Source organism: Amphiura filiformis, chromosome 19 (genome assembly GCF_039555335.1).
Source record: "Amphiura filiformis chromosome 19, Afil_fr2py, whole genome shotgun sequence".
Lineage (NCBI taxonomy): Eukaryota > Metazoa > Echinodermata > Ophiuroidea > Amphilepidida > Amphiuridae > Amphiura > Amphiura filiformis.
In genome coordinates, this window is record NC_092646.1 from 21,376,979 (window position 1) to 21,395,293 (window position 18,315).

General features: G+C 36.1%; 1 protein-coding gene across 1 annotated transcript in view; it reads left to right on the plus strand.

Moving 5' to 3' along the window:
* The first annotated feature begins 10,154 nt into the window (after positions 1–10,154).
* Positions 10,155–18,315, plus strand: part of LOC140140292 (nuclear receptor subfamily 2 group E member 1-like) — a 28,334-nt gene continuing 20,173 nt past the window's right edge. The window contains exon 1 of the mRNA XM_072162074.1: positions 10,155–10,369. Coding sequence (XP_072018175.1) covers positions 10,318–10,369 — 52 coding nt within the window. The 5' untranslated portion in view covers positions 10,155–10,317. The remainder of the gene's footprint in view (positions 10,370–18,315) is intronic.

Here is an 18,315-nt window from a genome sequence, read left to right on the forward strand (position 1 = left end):
AAAGAAAAAGAAAAATAAAGAACAAAAGCAAAAGACAATGAAGCAAAAGACAAGGAAAAATAATAGAACATGAAAAACAAGTTAAGTAAAAAAGAGAGAGACACAGGTAAAAAAAACGTGGATAAAAAAGAAACAAAGCAATATGGTGAAAGGAAAAAACATTACATAAATAGAATAGATAAAGATGGAAGAAAAATATACACAAGATTTACTTCATGAATTATGGGCAGGAAAACCTCCATGTGTCTTTGGCCCCTGAACATGTTTAAAGCAAAACTGCCAACAGATTACATTACAAGGAGGTTTTGCTTTAAACATGTTCAGGGCCAATGACACTTTTTACTTAACATGACATTTCTCACATATGCATGATTATTGGTATGGTATGAGAGACCATACTCAGGACAATAGAAAATGTTGCAATAAAAATAGAAATATGCGCATGCGTTGATGGCATGCATGATTAAAAGTACCAAAAATGTATGAAAAAAAAGAAAATTTCAGCAAAAAAGCGCTAACAATATGACTAATACAAGGTTTGCGGAACAGTAGCTGTGTGAGTGAATTGCTATGCTAAAATTAGACATACCTTTCGAAATTCAAGTTTCTTATTCAATCCAGAGCCTCTCTATGGTGTGCTACTTTGATTACAAAAACATTACCTTCTGAAAACAAAGGGTTAATTAAGAAAGAAATGTTTGTGATTTCACCACTGGGACCTCCCTTTTTAATAATCAGTAGATACCCAATCGAACCAGTTACCATTTGTTAAATTTTGTCATCGATTAATCTTTCTATCTCTTATTATTTAAAGAACAATGGGTGATAAAGCCTACTCAAAATTGGAGATATTCAACATGATCCCTTATCTTGAATAAAAATGGTATAGGTCTATAAAGAGCATCATTTCTATGTTATCGGTCTACAAAGTCGCAAAAACCCCGTCGGATTCCATATACTTTTATTCTCGAGATATTTGGAATTATGTAGCAATACCTCAATTTGCCGCGAGATTTTCTTGACTACTTTTCACCATAAATCAGGCAGTGTCCATACGCTATTGTGTTTATGCTAATGTCATTACGTAATCAAGTATTCAACATCGCTAATACATATTTGTTTTGAAAGACAAAGGTATAAACTTGTATTTAGCATAAGTAACCGTCACCCAAGTCACGCATGAGCGGAGATATACCATACCGGTAGTTGCGGGAACTTATTGACCAGCCCTCGTATGTTTATCTACTTCCGATAACACTGCAACTTACTAAGTGCTATATTATAGCAACATATCCTTATAATGGTCGAATCCAACCAAAAGTGTCCACGGGCCAAAAATAAAAGTCCGAAATAAAATGTCTCCACAATTTTTTTCCTTTTGCCCATTGATTGATGACATATTGGCCTTATAGGAACCAAAAGTGCCATTACTAATCTTGAAAAATAAATCCAGGACGTATGATAGTAAATGTGATATCAAAACCCAATGTTACCTACGAATACACTAGGATGCTTTCACTATCGCAATAATCAACCTAAAACAAATGGAATATTCCAATTAACGCTTTTTTCGTGTAATGTAGACCACAGGGTGTCAGGAAAATGCTAGCTCAACCAGAACATATTTGTTTTTATTTTTATAACGCGATAAATATGATCTTAGTCAATTTATGCTAGTTTATTTTGAAAATGAAGTTTAGGTCAGTTTCTGTATTTTATTTATCAAATGAGTATGAATCAATTTACACATTGTATAAGAACGAGTAGGATATATGTTTTCAAGAATATTAGGAATTATAAGCATACCCCTAACGCTTTATACAATGAAAAGGTGAACAAACCCGGGTATTCGTAGGTAACATGAGCGATTTAACAATATCTATATTGAGTTTAGAGGTTTAAAGTTTGATATTATGGTAATGAATTAATAAAATGGAAGTTTTTAGATCTCTTTCAGATGGTACGTCCAAATGAATAAATGCTATTACCTTAGATCAAAATTTTTTGATGCTTTTAGCAAGATTTTGACCACTTCATTTTGATATACAAGTAGTTAATCAGCAATTTTACATAATAAATAATTGTTGAATGAATCCGTATATGGGTAATATTAGTGTCCTGGGGTACCGCTTAAAGTTTTTGACAATTAATTTCCATTGGTAGCGACACTTCATTACACATGTCATGTATTATGCTGTATTCGTAAGTAACATTTCAGTATTGTAGGTAAGAATTAGACTTTTGGTGGATATCCCAATCAAAACTTCATTTTATAAAGCACTTTGAATGTATCATTTTCTTTATGTGCGTTTATTGATACTTTAGACCCTATCATGTATTAATAATGTTGGTTCACAGCGGTTGAAAGAGTATTGAAGTAAGAAACAAAGGCACTAAAGTGACTTTAATTTGCTTAATTGCACACAATTCGCTTAAAACCGTTATTGCAGACTTGTGAAGTCCATCTTGGAGTCAGTTACGTATTGTGGCCTTTCGTTTGAGGGCAACTACAATTAGCTTTATACCAGGGTCCATCATTATGTTGTCTAGATCATGAGACAATGAGAACAGTCGTTTTTTCCATGGTATTCGTAGGTAACCTTAGCGAAAACGTCAAAAGTTACCTTCGAATAAATCAATTTGGACATAAATTACTCAGACACCAGAAGGTCGGTAAACATTTAAAATGAAGCACACATGACAGTTGACAAATCCAAGTATTTATCCCTTCTAATCTTCTTTGAATCTGATTTTTCTTTCAAATGAGCAGACCGTCGTCTATTTCAGTACATATTTTTCAATAATTAAGCCGTATTCAGTTTTGCATGGTGGGCATGTATGTGAATTCTCAACTTTCATTGACATATGATTTGATAGCAAACATACAGGCCTTCGTTATGTACCAATATGGGCATTGGCATGAATGGCGGTGTTTCACAATTGCGCATTTATTAGTGATTTCCATTTTTTAAAGATATATATAGTGCTATGAAAAATTGTATTCGTAGGTAATGTAAAAAAATACCACTCAAAAAATGATCACAAAAATTCATAATTATGTACAAAGAAATGAAAAATTGAACAGGCAATCTTTGAATACACGCCTTTCAGGAAATCAATTTAGATTCAATCCAATGACTTCTTTTCATAACTGATTTAGACGTTTTTAAAAAATATTTTAAGAAATATTTTGAAAAAATGGGTAAAAATAGCATGTTTTGGGGTCTCTGTGTCTAAGTTTTTCACAGAAGGGGTCTTATTATATATGGCGCGAAGCGTATGATCATCATCATCATCATCATCAGTCGGCTGCGGAGCAGGCGATTACAAGCTTTCTCCAACTAATGCGATCTGGGGCAAGCGAAACAATTTTGTTTGGCTGCAGCATCCCTTCAGTATCTCCCAGGAGGTGCTGGACATATACTGTAAGTACAGTGTGCGCGGCCGTCCCGGTTTCCTCTTCCCATGTGGTGGAATATAAAGCGCATATTCTTTCACAGGCTCGCCATCTTCAAGACGCAGTATATGGCCGAGAAATTTGAGTTGATGAATCTTGACTCTGGTAACCAGTGGAGTGGTGTTGGTCAGGTTGTAGATGGTTTCGTTTGGAATCCGATCCACACGCTTGATGTTTAACATGACTCTGTAGCAAGATGTTGCAAATGCATTGATCTTGTTTTCCATGTCCTTGGTAATTACCCATGACTCGCACCCGTACAGAAAGACAGTAACACACGTTGTCTGAAACAGCTTGATTTTTGTTTCGATTGCCAGGGACGGGCTTCTCCAAAGGCGTTCCAGTTTCCAGAAAGCTGCCCAGGCTAGTGCTTTTCTTCTTTTTAGGTCTCCAACACTAGAGCCCATCTTGGAACCCAAATACCTGAAGTCTGTGACATGGTTGATGGTACTACCATAGACTTCAAGTGTTGGTTGGGCGTTACAGTTTGCAGTCATATATTCTGTCTTAGGTGCGCTGATTTCAAGGCCTAGATCTGCTGCTGCAGTTGCAGTCCTAGTAAGCTGTGACTGGGCCCGGTCTATGGAAGATTCCAGCAGGGCAATATCATCAGCAAAATCCAGGTCATTCAGCATCTTGGCAGGATACCTGCTTGACCGACGTGGGTAGGTAACAATTCCAGCGTCAATTCCAGAAGTTGATTTCATCAGAAGGTAGTCTACCAGGATAATAAACAGGAATGATGATCATAAACAGCGTATGATCAAGGCGAATAAACACAATACAAAAATGAATGCCAATTGATTAATACTTTTAAGTTATGGCCCTGAACATGCCTTGTACACTTTTCGTTGGATTCGACCATATGTTTATCTACTGCTGATAACACCGCAACTTGCTGCGTGCTATCTTCTGTAGATAGCAACATAATCTCATAAGTTTAACTGCTCCCGATAATAGCGCAACTTACTCTGTGCTATCTTCTGTAGATAGCAACATAAACCTCATAAGTTTATCTATACTCCCGATCCCGATAACACCGCATCTTGCTAAGTGCTATCTTCTGTAGATAGCAACATATTCATATTGAGTAATTTTCATCCAGATAGATAAAGCTGAAATGCTACTGACACAGTTCAAATATACAACTTGATCCGGGCAAGTAACAACGGGTGTTTTAACTGTTACCAACGGGCAAGTGCCAAAATCGAGTCAATTTTAATGCGTGGAAGGAGTAAGCAACCTTAACTTGCACTTTTCTCGCATACACGGGAACACATAGCTAACATTTAATCTTCGTAAATTGCGGCAGCTGTGGCAATTATTTAAACACATGACTTTCATTCAGATCTCTTTAAACATGCATACGCCACGGATTTTATTTGTAAAGAATGTGTGCTTCAGATTTATTACAAAAAATGAAACTGAACAATAAAATATCATAACTCGCACATGAACATGTATAATAAAAAGCCCTAAAATATACAAACATTGGCGGTTGGTCACAATATGGGCATGTGTTCAAGTATAATTGTCGAGGAAGTTGTTTAACTGTGTGAAACTGAACCACAACAGTTGCCCGGCATGAGTACTTTTATTTCATTACCCTAAGACAGAGAAATTTAAGAAAAACAATCGGACGCAAATTTGCAAGCATATTGGCAATCGGACACGACAACCATTTATTGACTTTTGTTTAGGACCCGCACCAAGTACCTACACTCTCAGCCGTACTATAGCAAAATATATAATAGGAGATTCTCTAATCGAGCGAACAATACCCAACCCAAGACTCTAGCGATACAACGACCAAAGGCGCAGAGAAATCTCATTTTGGACACTCTCAGCCGTACTATAGCAAAATATATAATAGGAGATTCTCTAATCGAGCGAGCAATACCCAACCCAAGACTCTAGCGATACAACGACCAAAGGCGCAGAGAAATCTTATTTTGGATAAACCAACACGTGATCCAAACTTGCATTCGGGTAGCCGCCACCCGAAGCTCAAATTCTGAGCGTTTGACCCCGAACCCTTGGATCAATAAATCAAATATAATGGCTGGAAACTCAACAATAAATTACGGTACTGGTGCATACAGGTCAGACGCTCCCAGAGTGTACCAATTCTCGAGACTCTCAACAGGTGATTGCCCTGAAGTTACAAAGGATAAAGTATTAATGTTAGCATTCTATGACATGTACATATATCATAATAAATAAATACAGAAAAGATAATTCAAAACCCCACCTTATTTTATTTTGCTTACTGTGTGAAGTCTTTGACCCTATAAAAGAAAGCATATTCTATTAACACTGTCTTTGAAAACACCTGTGCCAGCATGTAACAATATGATTCTCAATTCCTGTAAATATTCAGAAATATATAAGTTTGGTGACTTACTTCCCTCTTGAACTGTTATCCTACATACATTGGTTAATACAGAATAAATATATAAATTATTTGTAGCATATCGATGGCTTACTTCCCTCTTGAAATGTTATCCTACATTGGTTAATACAGGACAAATATATAAAATTTTTATGTAGCAACATATTGAACACATGATCTATTCGACAGTGTACATTGTACTTTGAAGATCTGAGAAAGGGAAAATAATTGTAAGTCACATGTAATTCTAATGATTGGCGTCAACACTCCATTCCTTCCTCCGTAACTATATGAATCATAACTCTTGATTTTTAAACTTGCAGACAGTTGAATGCTTTACTTAGCTATTTAACACACTACTATGTAGTAGATGACTGTACCTAAGTAGAAAATTTTTTTCTGCTGTTAAACGGGTCATTACTTATGACTGTCACACACAATTATATTTTAACTTCTTCTCACACGCTCATATAGGGAGCGGTGGGTGGGAAAATTTGTGTCGTTGTCGAGTCCGATACAAAACCAACAGTGAATAAATCATCACCTAATCACGCCCGAAGCCCGCGAAGGCGACAAATCCCATTGGTTCCCGATAGAGACAATCAACATAAATATCGGCATGACAATGATTGACCTCTGACCCGGTAAACAATAACAAGGATCGCCCAATTTCTCAGCGGTGGTAAATGAGTTTAACTGGTTGCACGGTGTTAAACTTTAATTGTTGAACCAGGACGAAGTTAATCGGAAATCTAATCACATTTTACGCTTGAAAATGAATACGATGTCAGTCAAAATATTATGAAGTTTGCTCTATATATGTCACACGCCCTATTTTTGCGCCCAGGTATTCTAGTATGCGCATGCAGATAGAAAGTATTCGATAGTACTGGGATATGCGGCTTCGAAAAGTTGCATTTTTATGCGATCAATGGACCGTAAAACTACAGAATAATCTGGGGAAGAGTACTTTCTCTGTAGAAATAAAACACTTCGGTCAGAAACCTTTATTCGTTTCTTATTTGCCCGTAGATAATTCATTCTACGGGCGTTTATGTTGCACCATCAGTATACATGTATACTCAAGAGAATTTGATAGGTCGCAGTGTATATCCAGCAAGCACACAACGTTTTACAGAAAACGTTTAATTGTCAGATTGTATAAAGGATGTACTGCAAAAACAGCACAGCAACACTTAATAAACACTTAATAAACACGTGTTTGTACAGTGAAGGTATATAGGGGTGTTAATTTATAAACACTAAAACACATAAATTATGAAGATGTTTGCTTTTTAACACAAGATAGTGTTTAAAAGTGCTTTTTAACACTATCCCATGTTAAAATCATAAACATCTTCATATTTGTATGTGTTTTAGTGTTTATAAATTATCACTCCTATACCTTCACTGTACAATCAAGTGTTTATTAATGTTAAAGTGTTTATTAAGTGCTGCTCTACTGTTTTTGCAGTGTATAAACAGGTGTTTTGATAGCATTCAAAAACATTTTTGAAAATGTGATGAAAAACATTCTAACAAAATGTTATTTAACTGTTGACAAAATATTTTGCCAAAATGTTTGGCCAATTTATTAATACGTTTTGAATAAACGTATTAAGAACATTTGTGTGTTTGCTGGATAATTGCTGACCGAGGTTGCTATCTGCAGTACATCTGTGCAGACAGATAACCGCTGCAGAAAAGCTTATTGCAGGTCGAGGTGTGTCGCTGTCTACAGATATCGAGATAATGTTGGTATATACAGAAGATCGTAGCATATTGCTATCTACAGTAGATAGCTCATTGTAGATCGCGCTATATTGGTAGCACGTTGCGCTGCTATCGGCAGTAGATACATTTATGAGGTTATATATATAATCTACAGAAGATTACGTCACCAGTCCATGGGTTGTGATCTGTAGTATTATAACAGATCGTACTTTTTTTGATCTAGAATTGAATTGAATTGAATTGAATTGAATTGATCAGTGCAGTAGGCTTACAATAAGATGAAATTTATATATAAAAAATAATTATTTTTACATCTTCTATCTGGTGATAAATGATTGAAAAAAGTATTGAAATTCATTCGAGAAATATTGCAACAAATTTGACATTCAACTGATTTTTTTTTTTTCACGAAATGGAATGATATTATTATAGCTTCGACTAGGTCAAGTAAAAATAAAAACATGTTTCTCGTCCGGGTTTTTAAAAATTAGGAGAATGAGGGGCTTTTTATTTTCTATTTATTATTGGAAAACGACGCTAAATACCTGTATTTGGCACCATATTTCGGGTATTCGACATACAGATTGATATCTGAGAAAAAGGAGGAGGCCCTTTTTATTTTATTGTTTTGAGAGTTAGACCCCTCTAGTGATCACAAAACTCTTCTTAAATGATGTATTATGCATTTACAAAGCCATAAAATAAGTTTCAACTTCTGAAACATCTTTTTCAACAAGTTATAACTGAAAGTTTACAAAATAAAGAGAAATTTGAAAAATCTTCCAAAAATGAGGAGGGCGTGGACAAGAAACATGTATTTTTTTTTACTCGGCCTTATTCGTGCTGTATCATACAACGCCCAATCCTGACTATATTTGGCACGCTATGATGCCCACATTTAACTTTTATATCCACGTTTGAAATTCAATTCCCAACTATATATGCCTTTTAATATACTACCACTGTTAAGTGATTTGACTTTAATACTGAAGTCAATTATTGGTTACCAAAATTGTCTTTATTGTTGAACTTTCAGTCGAGCGAAGTATATCACTAACTCAATAATATAATTATACGCTATTTAGCATTGGTAGGCATCGAGGCGAATAATGATATTAATTACTCTTCGACGAATTCTGTTTTATGACGGATGTTGGGTGACACATGGTTTGAAAGAATCACTATGGACCACAATTGCCTCATCCCAATGGCGTAGTTTAATAACCTCAATCAAACGATCATAGTCCACAATTTGACCTCAAGTTTCAGAGTGTGAGTTTTTGTACCAACATTTTGAAAGGTCATTCAATGAATGTACAAATGTATTTGGGGTTAAAGAACTGTACCCTGATAGATGAGCATGTTGTGGATCCTAGTGAATGGGCTATTCCAGTTGAAATCCATACACCCCCTATGATATGGAAGACATGACCTTAATCCCCACACAGGGCGTGTAGATTCCAAATGGAGTCAACCATTCAGCTCAGGTAGCCCCATTTGAAATTCATACTCCCTGTGTGGAAGATTAAGGTAATGTCTTCCATAGGGGTGAGTGGATTTAACAGGAATAGCCCAATTTCTCTGTTACGGGATTTACAGCACACCTCACGCACCTGTAATATTTTTTGTTAACATCTTATTTTATTTTTCTGATATTTCTTTCCATAATAAATTTGTTTAAAATGAATTTACTTGTTAGTAGGGCCTATACTAAACTTTTTTGAAAAGTTTTGTTTTTAATTAATTTCCTTTTGTATATTAGGACCCTATGTTATATGCACTATAAAACTTTTTTTTGTTGACATTTAACAGTTCTCAAAGCAAACTTTATATACGAAAAGCCGTCCATCGTATTAAAGTTTTGACTTTTCGTTTTGAAGATATACATTTTTACCACAAACATTTTGGTAATATAGGTAATTTCAATTGTCAATAATTTGCCATAAAATTTGTATTGTATCATTGTATCGCGAATTTCAACAACAAAATAGATTAAATATAATAAAATAAAATAAAATAAAGTAAAATAAAATAAAATAAAATAAAATAAAATAAAATAAAATAAAATAAAATAAAATAAAATAAAATAAAATAAAAATTATTTGATATCAGAAGGACATTTCTCGTATTGAGAATGCAATTTGGTGTGTCTGATGTTCTCTCAGGTTCCAGAAAAAAAATACTGTGCAAAAGTGGGTGACCGACCTCTTAAGTTATTGATTTGAATTAGTTTGAATCTTTATCAATTCCAATATTGCGAAGTTACAGTTCCCTCATCATCCTACTCATCATCAGCATGTATAATAGATTTCAGATATTGGTGTTGTGTGCAGCGCCAATATAATATTGAGCCAATCAGAGGACCAGAACACGCTGTCGCTCTACCACACCACGACAAATGTCAACTATTAAAAAGATCACACTGCGTTTTTGTTGTTGAATTCAATTTACCACTTAACTTGTAAACCCAGCTACTGGTGTTACGCAGAAAAGGTACTACTGGTATTACGCGTTAATGCGAAAATTGGAACTTAACCGATAAATTATTTTATTAAATGCAAGAGTTTTTTCTGTAAAAGTAGTCGTTTGGATTTTAAAGTTTTGTTTGGACAATAAAATGATACATTTCGGAATTGAAGATATATGACGGAGTTGTCGATTTATACCATTGTAACAACTTATATCTCACATTGGTGCCAGAGGAAGGTTTTGAAATTTGAGAGTGCGGAAGTAAATGAGCTTAGGAGAAACAGCGACTATGAGTGCAAGAATCGGACAGATATCAAGTAAGTAATTTACAAATTATGTTATATTATTCCTGTCAAACATTAATGAATTAATATTAATTTTATATGTATCAACCGTTTCATCGTTTCTTTTCTTACCTCGGTCGAGTGGCGATGTATTTGGCGTTGGCATGATGAAACAATCGGCATTAATGGATTTTGCAAGGCACAGTAAGACCACATAACTTTGGATGAAATATTTTTCAAAGTTTTTGTTTGTTTTGTTTGTTTGTTTTTGTCTGTTTCTGATTTCCTAATAACTTCAAAATCACTGGATTGTAAGCTAAAAACAGAAAAGAAATAGTTCATTATTAAATAAGTTTATCATAGAATAATGACGAAGGAGTCGTCCCAAAATATGCTTCATCCTAGCAGGACGCAAGGCAATGCGAGATTAATATATGCGAAGATCAGAAATAAATGATGCAAGCCCGAGAAATTATGATTTAAATGATGATTTTTGGGGCTCGATCAAGCTTGCATATTGAGCGACAAAACATTAGGACTCAGCGGGGATTGAACACCGGTCGTTGAATTACCGGATTGCTCGAACACTGTAGCTTTAATTCTGCTCTTAAGGGATGGGGTATGAACGTTTGGACGGTATTTATTGTGGGACATTAGAGCACATCAGACATATCGAATTGCATTCTGAATACGAAGAATGTCCTTCTGATATCAAATAATTTTGATTTTGTGAAATTCGCAATGTAATACATTTTATGGCAAATTATGATTAAAAATTGATATTTTTGATATTTAACAGTACTCGAAGTAAACTTTATAAATCTGATGATTTAAACTTAAGGGGGTACTACACCCCTGGTCAATTTTGTGCCTATTTTTGCATTTTTCTCAAAAATTTTAGCGCATTGGTGACAAGTAAGATATGTATATTATAGGGGCAAGGACTACAACTACATGCACTGAAAATTCAGCAACTCAAGGCAAGTAGATTTATTGATCAAATATTGGGTTTCCCTCATTTTTGACTGTAACTCCACAACTGTTGTCTGTGTTGAAATAAAAATTTCCAGTGCAGCAGTTGTAATCCTTGCCCCTATAATATACATATTTTACTTGTCACTAATGCGATATAATGTTTCAGAAAAATGCACAAATAGGCACAAAATTGGGCAGGGGTGTAGTACCCCCTTAAAGTGTATGTAGGTGGGATGAAAAGCCGACGATCAATTGAAAATTGGGGAAAAAATATGAAAGGTCAAAATTTTCAATTGATCACCGGCTTTTCCTCCCAGCTCCATACACTTTAAGAATATATCATTATATTCATAAAATTTATTTCGAGGACTGTTAGTTCTATATCAAAAATGTGAAAAATATCAATTTTTAATAATTTGTCATAAAATTTGTATTAAATCGTGGATTTCAAAAAATGAAAATGATTTGATATCAGGAAGACATTCTTCGTATTCATAGTCGGTTGGCTTATGTAAAAAAAGCAAATTTTTGGGTAGATTCTTGGCAACCATGTTTAAACACATCTAAAAACTTCACTGATTTAGAAAAAGGTGGTTGCCAGTTTTTCCATTAACATTAAGAGCCTCCATTTTGAATTTCAAAATGGCCGCCAATTTTAGAAAAAATTACAAATTAACCATATCTATTCATTCAAATGTCAAACAATATTTATTATATTCTATCTTAACTCACATAAAAGGGCCAACGAATCATTGAAAACAAAATAAGAGCACTAGAAATACTCTTAATTAGCAAAAATCCAAGATGGCGGCCATATTTCGGGCTTTTTTACGAAAAATGCCATAACTTTGAACCAATGGACACAGTAAGGTGTTTTTGATGACTAACCATATGTTTTGGCATATGAGGATTCCAATAATAACAACGTATTTATAATTGGAACAATGCCAATCCTTCAATTGTCACATTTTTTAACCGATCTGTATGATATTTGGTGTTCAACATTATTTTAAATATATTCGTAATGTGTGCAAAGAGTTTGGGTACCAAATGCATTATAGTTGAGACAACTGTTTATCTGAACATTGCTGGTAAATAAAACTAAATAACAATCGTTACAACAGAGCGATCGAAGCTCACCAGTTAACTCTTTAGGCACTCTACGATCTCTGATTGGAGAAATTATTTGAGGATCAACCCGTTGTACGTAACACCCTGATAGCCATCATAAAGCAGCTGACTGAAGCATGCAGGGATAAGACAGGCGTTGCAAAAGCGCATCAGGCATTTATAATGGAGATAGAATCCTTAAATTGCAAGAAACAGCTACGAGAGTTAGACGCTAGTCCTCCTCCTGCTCTACTCCTCCTGCTCCTCCTCCTCCTGCTCCTCCTACTCCTCCTCCTCAGGTGTGAGTAAGACTGTTCAGCAAGTTGATTGCTGCCAGCAGGCCTTCAACACAGTCTTGACAGCGTTAAAGAAACAGGATGCAGCTGGGTCGGTTAACAGGCTGTTCCAGTCACGGGTAGTGCGTGGAAAGTATGACTTTGGAGCCCGCTTTGGAGTTGTCAAACTGCATCGCGGATTTTGAAAGCAGGAACCATGGCCTTTGGTGTTTGAAGCTAGCGGGGTCATGTACTGGGACCACCTGATCCCCGGAACCTGATGTCGATGAGGTCAAACGGAATGCAATACATCATCTCCAGCCTGCTTTGGGGACGTCTACGAATGCAATACATCATCTCCAGCCTGCTTTGGTGACGTCTGATAGCCAAGCTCAGGTGGGCAATTGGAGATCTTGAACCATGGCTGTCACACTGCTGCAGCGATATTAGATACCTGTGACAAACCTTGCACAATTTTTCTATACCTGCTCAATCTTTCTGATGTTGCGTTGTATATGAGGGTCTCAGGATGTAGCAGCATACTCAATTATTGGGCTGATGAAGGTTTTGTAGCTGGTCCCATTGATCTTGTGTCTACAGTGGCCGATTTTTCTACTGAGGAAGGTTCTGGTGGAATTGACTTTCTTTGCCACAGTGTCAGCATGCATGTTGAAGTTCACCAGCTTCGAGTCGATGTGGACCCAAGACAGAGTCAACAAGCTCCAAGTCTCCAACACGTGGCCATGGATGGTATATGAAGCCAGTATTGGTTTCCCGAGGGCTATACGGGAGGGTAATTGGCGACTCTACTTGGTATCACTGGAGCATCTTTGCAAGTTCTTCTTTGCCTATTCCAGGCTAGATTATGCTCAAAACATTCCAGAATTCATCGCACGCATGGATGCCATAGAACTGACCCAGAACTATGGCAAAGCTTTTTAAACCAACTGCGAGTTTGCAGTTAATACCAGCAACCATATTCCATTCACACGAACTGGTGTTGATCTGGTAATGGAACACCTCAACATATCAATGAAAGGTCATCTCGAGAGAGCGTCAATCTGGAAGATGTAATTAGGATGCATATATCAACAAAGTTCTTATGGCACCGGATGGATTTTTTCATCCCACTACAGACAAGTGATAAAGCTTCTGGAAGATCTGGTGGCAAATGACACCTAAAGCTTCTGCACAGCCTACCGAGTTTGAAAAGAGATCGGGCACGATGCAGTCAAGAATTCGTTTTGTTTCTTTCTTTCTTTTATTTCTTCTTTAACCAGGGACATTTAATCAGTTGAAAACAGAATTAATCATCTGTTTTTCCTTGAGGCCCAGGAATTTTAAGACTTGCAAAGAGCTTGCAACATCCTTCGTCACACTCATTGACTCAAAGGCTTAAGGATATTGTCAAGTGCGAGTTATATTTGACTACTCAAAGAAAGCAGCACAGAAGAAACATATTATTATAGAACGGCGGAAAGGCAAGGTGAAGGGACAAAATGATGTTTCTCGGCAGCAGCAGCACAAAGGATTGGCTAACTCTCTACCTTTCCCATCGGCTCATCCACTACAGTAACGTCCATGTTATGACTGCAACACGGCAGGAGGTCAAGGCGAATTATGACTGTCAAACAATGTCAGCACACACGAAAGAGGCGGACACTCTTACCATGCTGTAGAAGTTGTGAGCAAGGGGATTAATGTTCACATTATATTCACAAGACACAGATGTGCTACTTTTGTCTCTACGAACGTCGAAGAACACCACTACTTGGCAACAATTCTGCGCTAATCATAGGTACAAGTGAAAGACGACACAAAGTCTTTCTGCAGCCTATATATACAAGCTTGGCCCACAGAAATCAGCCGTTTTGATCAACTGGCATGCTCTTACAGGCTGTGATCCAAGGAAAGAGAAAGAAGGCATATGCTTTGCAACTTTCCTGAAGGCAAGCCCCACAATTTTGATAGCACAGCTGGTCTTGGCGAAGGGGATCCCATGAAGTTCTACATGGATGTGAAAAGTTTCTTTGCTCTCTTTTCTGCCCAAGTGAGTCCACATTGGGCAAGCAAAGATGATCATGGTTTTGGTTCAAGCAACTCAAAGATGAACAAGGAGTTGATAAACTGCCACCGATTTGGATTGAACATATACGCCGTGCCTATGTCCAAGCTAATATCTAGCGCTATAAGATATGGTATTGAACCCAACTCATCTTGAACATCTGACCTTGGGGTGGTGGAGCCTAGACAGCAAGCTGCTGACGGTTCTTTCTCAGGTTGCTCCAAATCCGGTCCGCAGCTCATCAGGTGTAACTGTGAGAAATCAAAGTGCTCGAGAAGGTGCCCAATGCATAGGAAACAATGTGATCTGTACCAAATTTGCAAGTGTGGTGGGGAAGGTGACAGCTGTATGAACATTACACCACCAATGAATATATTGATTGAATATGTTATCTTCATATTACATGCAAAAAAATTTAAAAACTTACAAAACCGACACGGGTACCTGATTTAATTTCAACCAAGCATTTCACTGTTTCGTAGTGAATGTGGATGTGGATGATGGCATGCTGCCATTCATACTACAGTTCATTTATAAAAAATATCAAACTCACTCGATAGTTTCGACCATAAGGTATATTCTAACCAAATTTAGACACCATCCGGTTATTTCCCTATAGTTACTATGCACTGAATATTGGTCATGATGTCCATATTTGGCATTTGGCAAATACACATATTATACACAAGTGCGCTAGAAATTCCCACACACGGGAAACATGTAGCACCTCCTTTGATGGTTACTGGGATATGGCAAGTGTGGCCTTCAGCACGTAAAATTGGGAGAGCTATTTGGCATAAGGGTTAGTCCCCGATACACTGTGGATCAAGGAAAGTGGTTATTTGCATAGTGAATATACTATCAAATCACGGCGAGATTGCAACGTATTGTAATGCGTGAAGCAGATACAGGAAAAGTTCTGATGCGAGTAAAAAATGTTCCAATCATAAATACATTGATATTATTGGAATCCTCATATGCCAAAACATATGGTTAGCCATCAAAACCATCTTCATATGTCCATTGCTTCAAAAGTTATGGCATTTTACGTAAAAAAGCCTAAAATATGGCGGCCATCTTGGATTTTGACTAATTTTGAGTATTTTAATGCTCTTATTTTGTTTCTAATGAATCGTTGACACCTTTATTATGAGTTTAGATGAAATATAATAATTATTGTATGAATTATTTGAATGAACAGTTATGGTTAATTGGAATTTAAAAAAAAAATTGGCGGCCATTTTGAAATTCAAAATGGAGGTTCTAAATGTTAATGAAAAAACTGGCAACCATTTTTTCCTTAATCAGTGGAGTTTCTAGATGTGTTTAAACATGGTTGCCAAGAATCTACCCAAAAATTTGACAAATATGAAAAATATCACGTAAGCCAACCGACTATCAGAGTGCAATTCGATATGTCTGATATGCTCTCATGTCCCACAAAAAATAATGTCGAAACGCTCAAAACGCTCATTCAGATCCCTTAACCATTAGAAGAGTGACAATTTTGATGGAATATCTTATTACCACAGAACACTTTTTGAGAAGTTGAAGCATGAAACTTTTGCTTCGAAAAGAAATCCTCTTTGTTTCGTAAACACACTGCAACAACATTTTAAAATGTTGTCAAAATGTTATTGCAAATTATTTTTGGCAAACATTTTTGCAACATATTTTGTCAACACTTGGCCTATTAACATTATATTACAATGTTTTGTTTTCAAAAAAGTTTTCTGATTAATATTATTAAAACGTTTTGCACGTTTGGTACGTTTATTTTACAAAATAAAATAATCAAACTGTACATGTGGCGCAAAAGGAAACCCCCTAACTGAATCTTTTTAGTCTTGAATACACGATTTATTTGAGAAGCTCTGTCCTATATGAAGATCGCCTCAAAGAGCTTGCGCTTTTTAAGTCTTGAACACACATTTATACATTTAAAGACAACATTCTGTTTTTAAGTTCTTCCATGATTTTGAACTCGATCGAGGTCTCTAACAAAAGAGATTTCCGTTCATCATGTTCATCAAATTTATACAGGTTACGATCATCAGGTTACTCCTTCATGTAATTATACACGAAATTAGGGTTAGGGTTAGTTTAGGGTTAGGAATAGGGTTAGGGTTTGGGTTAGGGTTAGGGTTAGGGTTAGGGTTAGGGTTAGGGTTAGGGTTAGGGTTAGGATTAGGGTTAGGATTAGCTTACACGAAATAATTACATGAAGGATCGACCGATCTTCAGACTGTCCTACCTTCATTTCAAATAAATACAGGTCCAACATTTGCAGCAAAACATTTTTAACCGCATTTGCAATACATGAAACGACATCCTTTGATCATCATACAATCAGGGATATCGTTTCGCGAATTGCACATGTGGTTTAAAATGTTTGGTTTAAAATGTTGGTCCTGTATTGGAATGTTGACAGAGCTATCAAACGAGTTCACGTCTTTAAGTTTACCATGTTTGCGGCGGTATTCAAGACTTAAAAAGTACAAAGCTCTTTGAGGCGATCTTCATATGGGACAGAGCTTTTCAAAATAATAGTCGCGTGGCTCTTCTTTCCGGGTTTTCTTTGAACTCGCTCAGTGCCACTAGCAAAGCCTTTTGAAATGGAGTTCCAGAGTTTTCTCAACTCGCATATGAGCAATAGTATAAAGTTTTCCTAGTTTGGACATCATGTTTTTTAACTAAGGTAGCAAAAACGTGTTTCACAACGGCCTATAGAACACTATGGTAACCACCACCGGGATGAGGCTATCACTTTTTCGTCCATAACGTGTGAACGGAACATATTTATCGCCTAATATCATGAATATTTCACTGGGATGTTTAGATATACCAAAATCACCATTTTGACAGGATGAGTGGGGTGGCGTTGGAGAATGAGGCTGTAGATCTGCTCACAAACAACCACCCTTTAAATAATACAAACAAATTACAAATATTACATTTATTAACAAACCAATTATGTATATTAATATACGATGTACGATATCTACATACCATAGTCCAGACCGATTTATGCAATATTTTTTCCCATCTCAAATTTTCTTTATGATGAATTCAAGTGGAAGATATGAATGAGAAATTGACGGTAATATGTATAGTCACAAAGTCAACAGCATGATTTGAACTCTGCAAAAAATGCAATATTTCCTTTCTCCATGTTTTCAGCAATATTTCCATCTGAATCGTATCTACAAACTAGGGCTATATTATAGGTTCAAACTGAACCAAAGCACTGGAATTTTATCAAGATTTGTGTTTACATTTATGGCATTTTGACCATAATAATTAAATTTGATTTTTGAAATAAGATAATTATATTTATTTAAGTTCCAAATAATAATCTAAATTAGGACGAATGCATTTATCACCGCTTTTGAGAGTGAGGTTTTGGACCTCTATGTGGAACATTTAGACCAGTCAAAACTGTTTCTCTTAATACAAAATAAAGGGGATAAAGGGGAAAGAACGTGGACCCTTTCGAGCATCATTATTTCTGCATTTATTATGTCCAAAGTATATAAAAGTATACATTTTTGGAA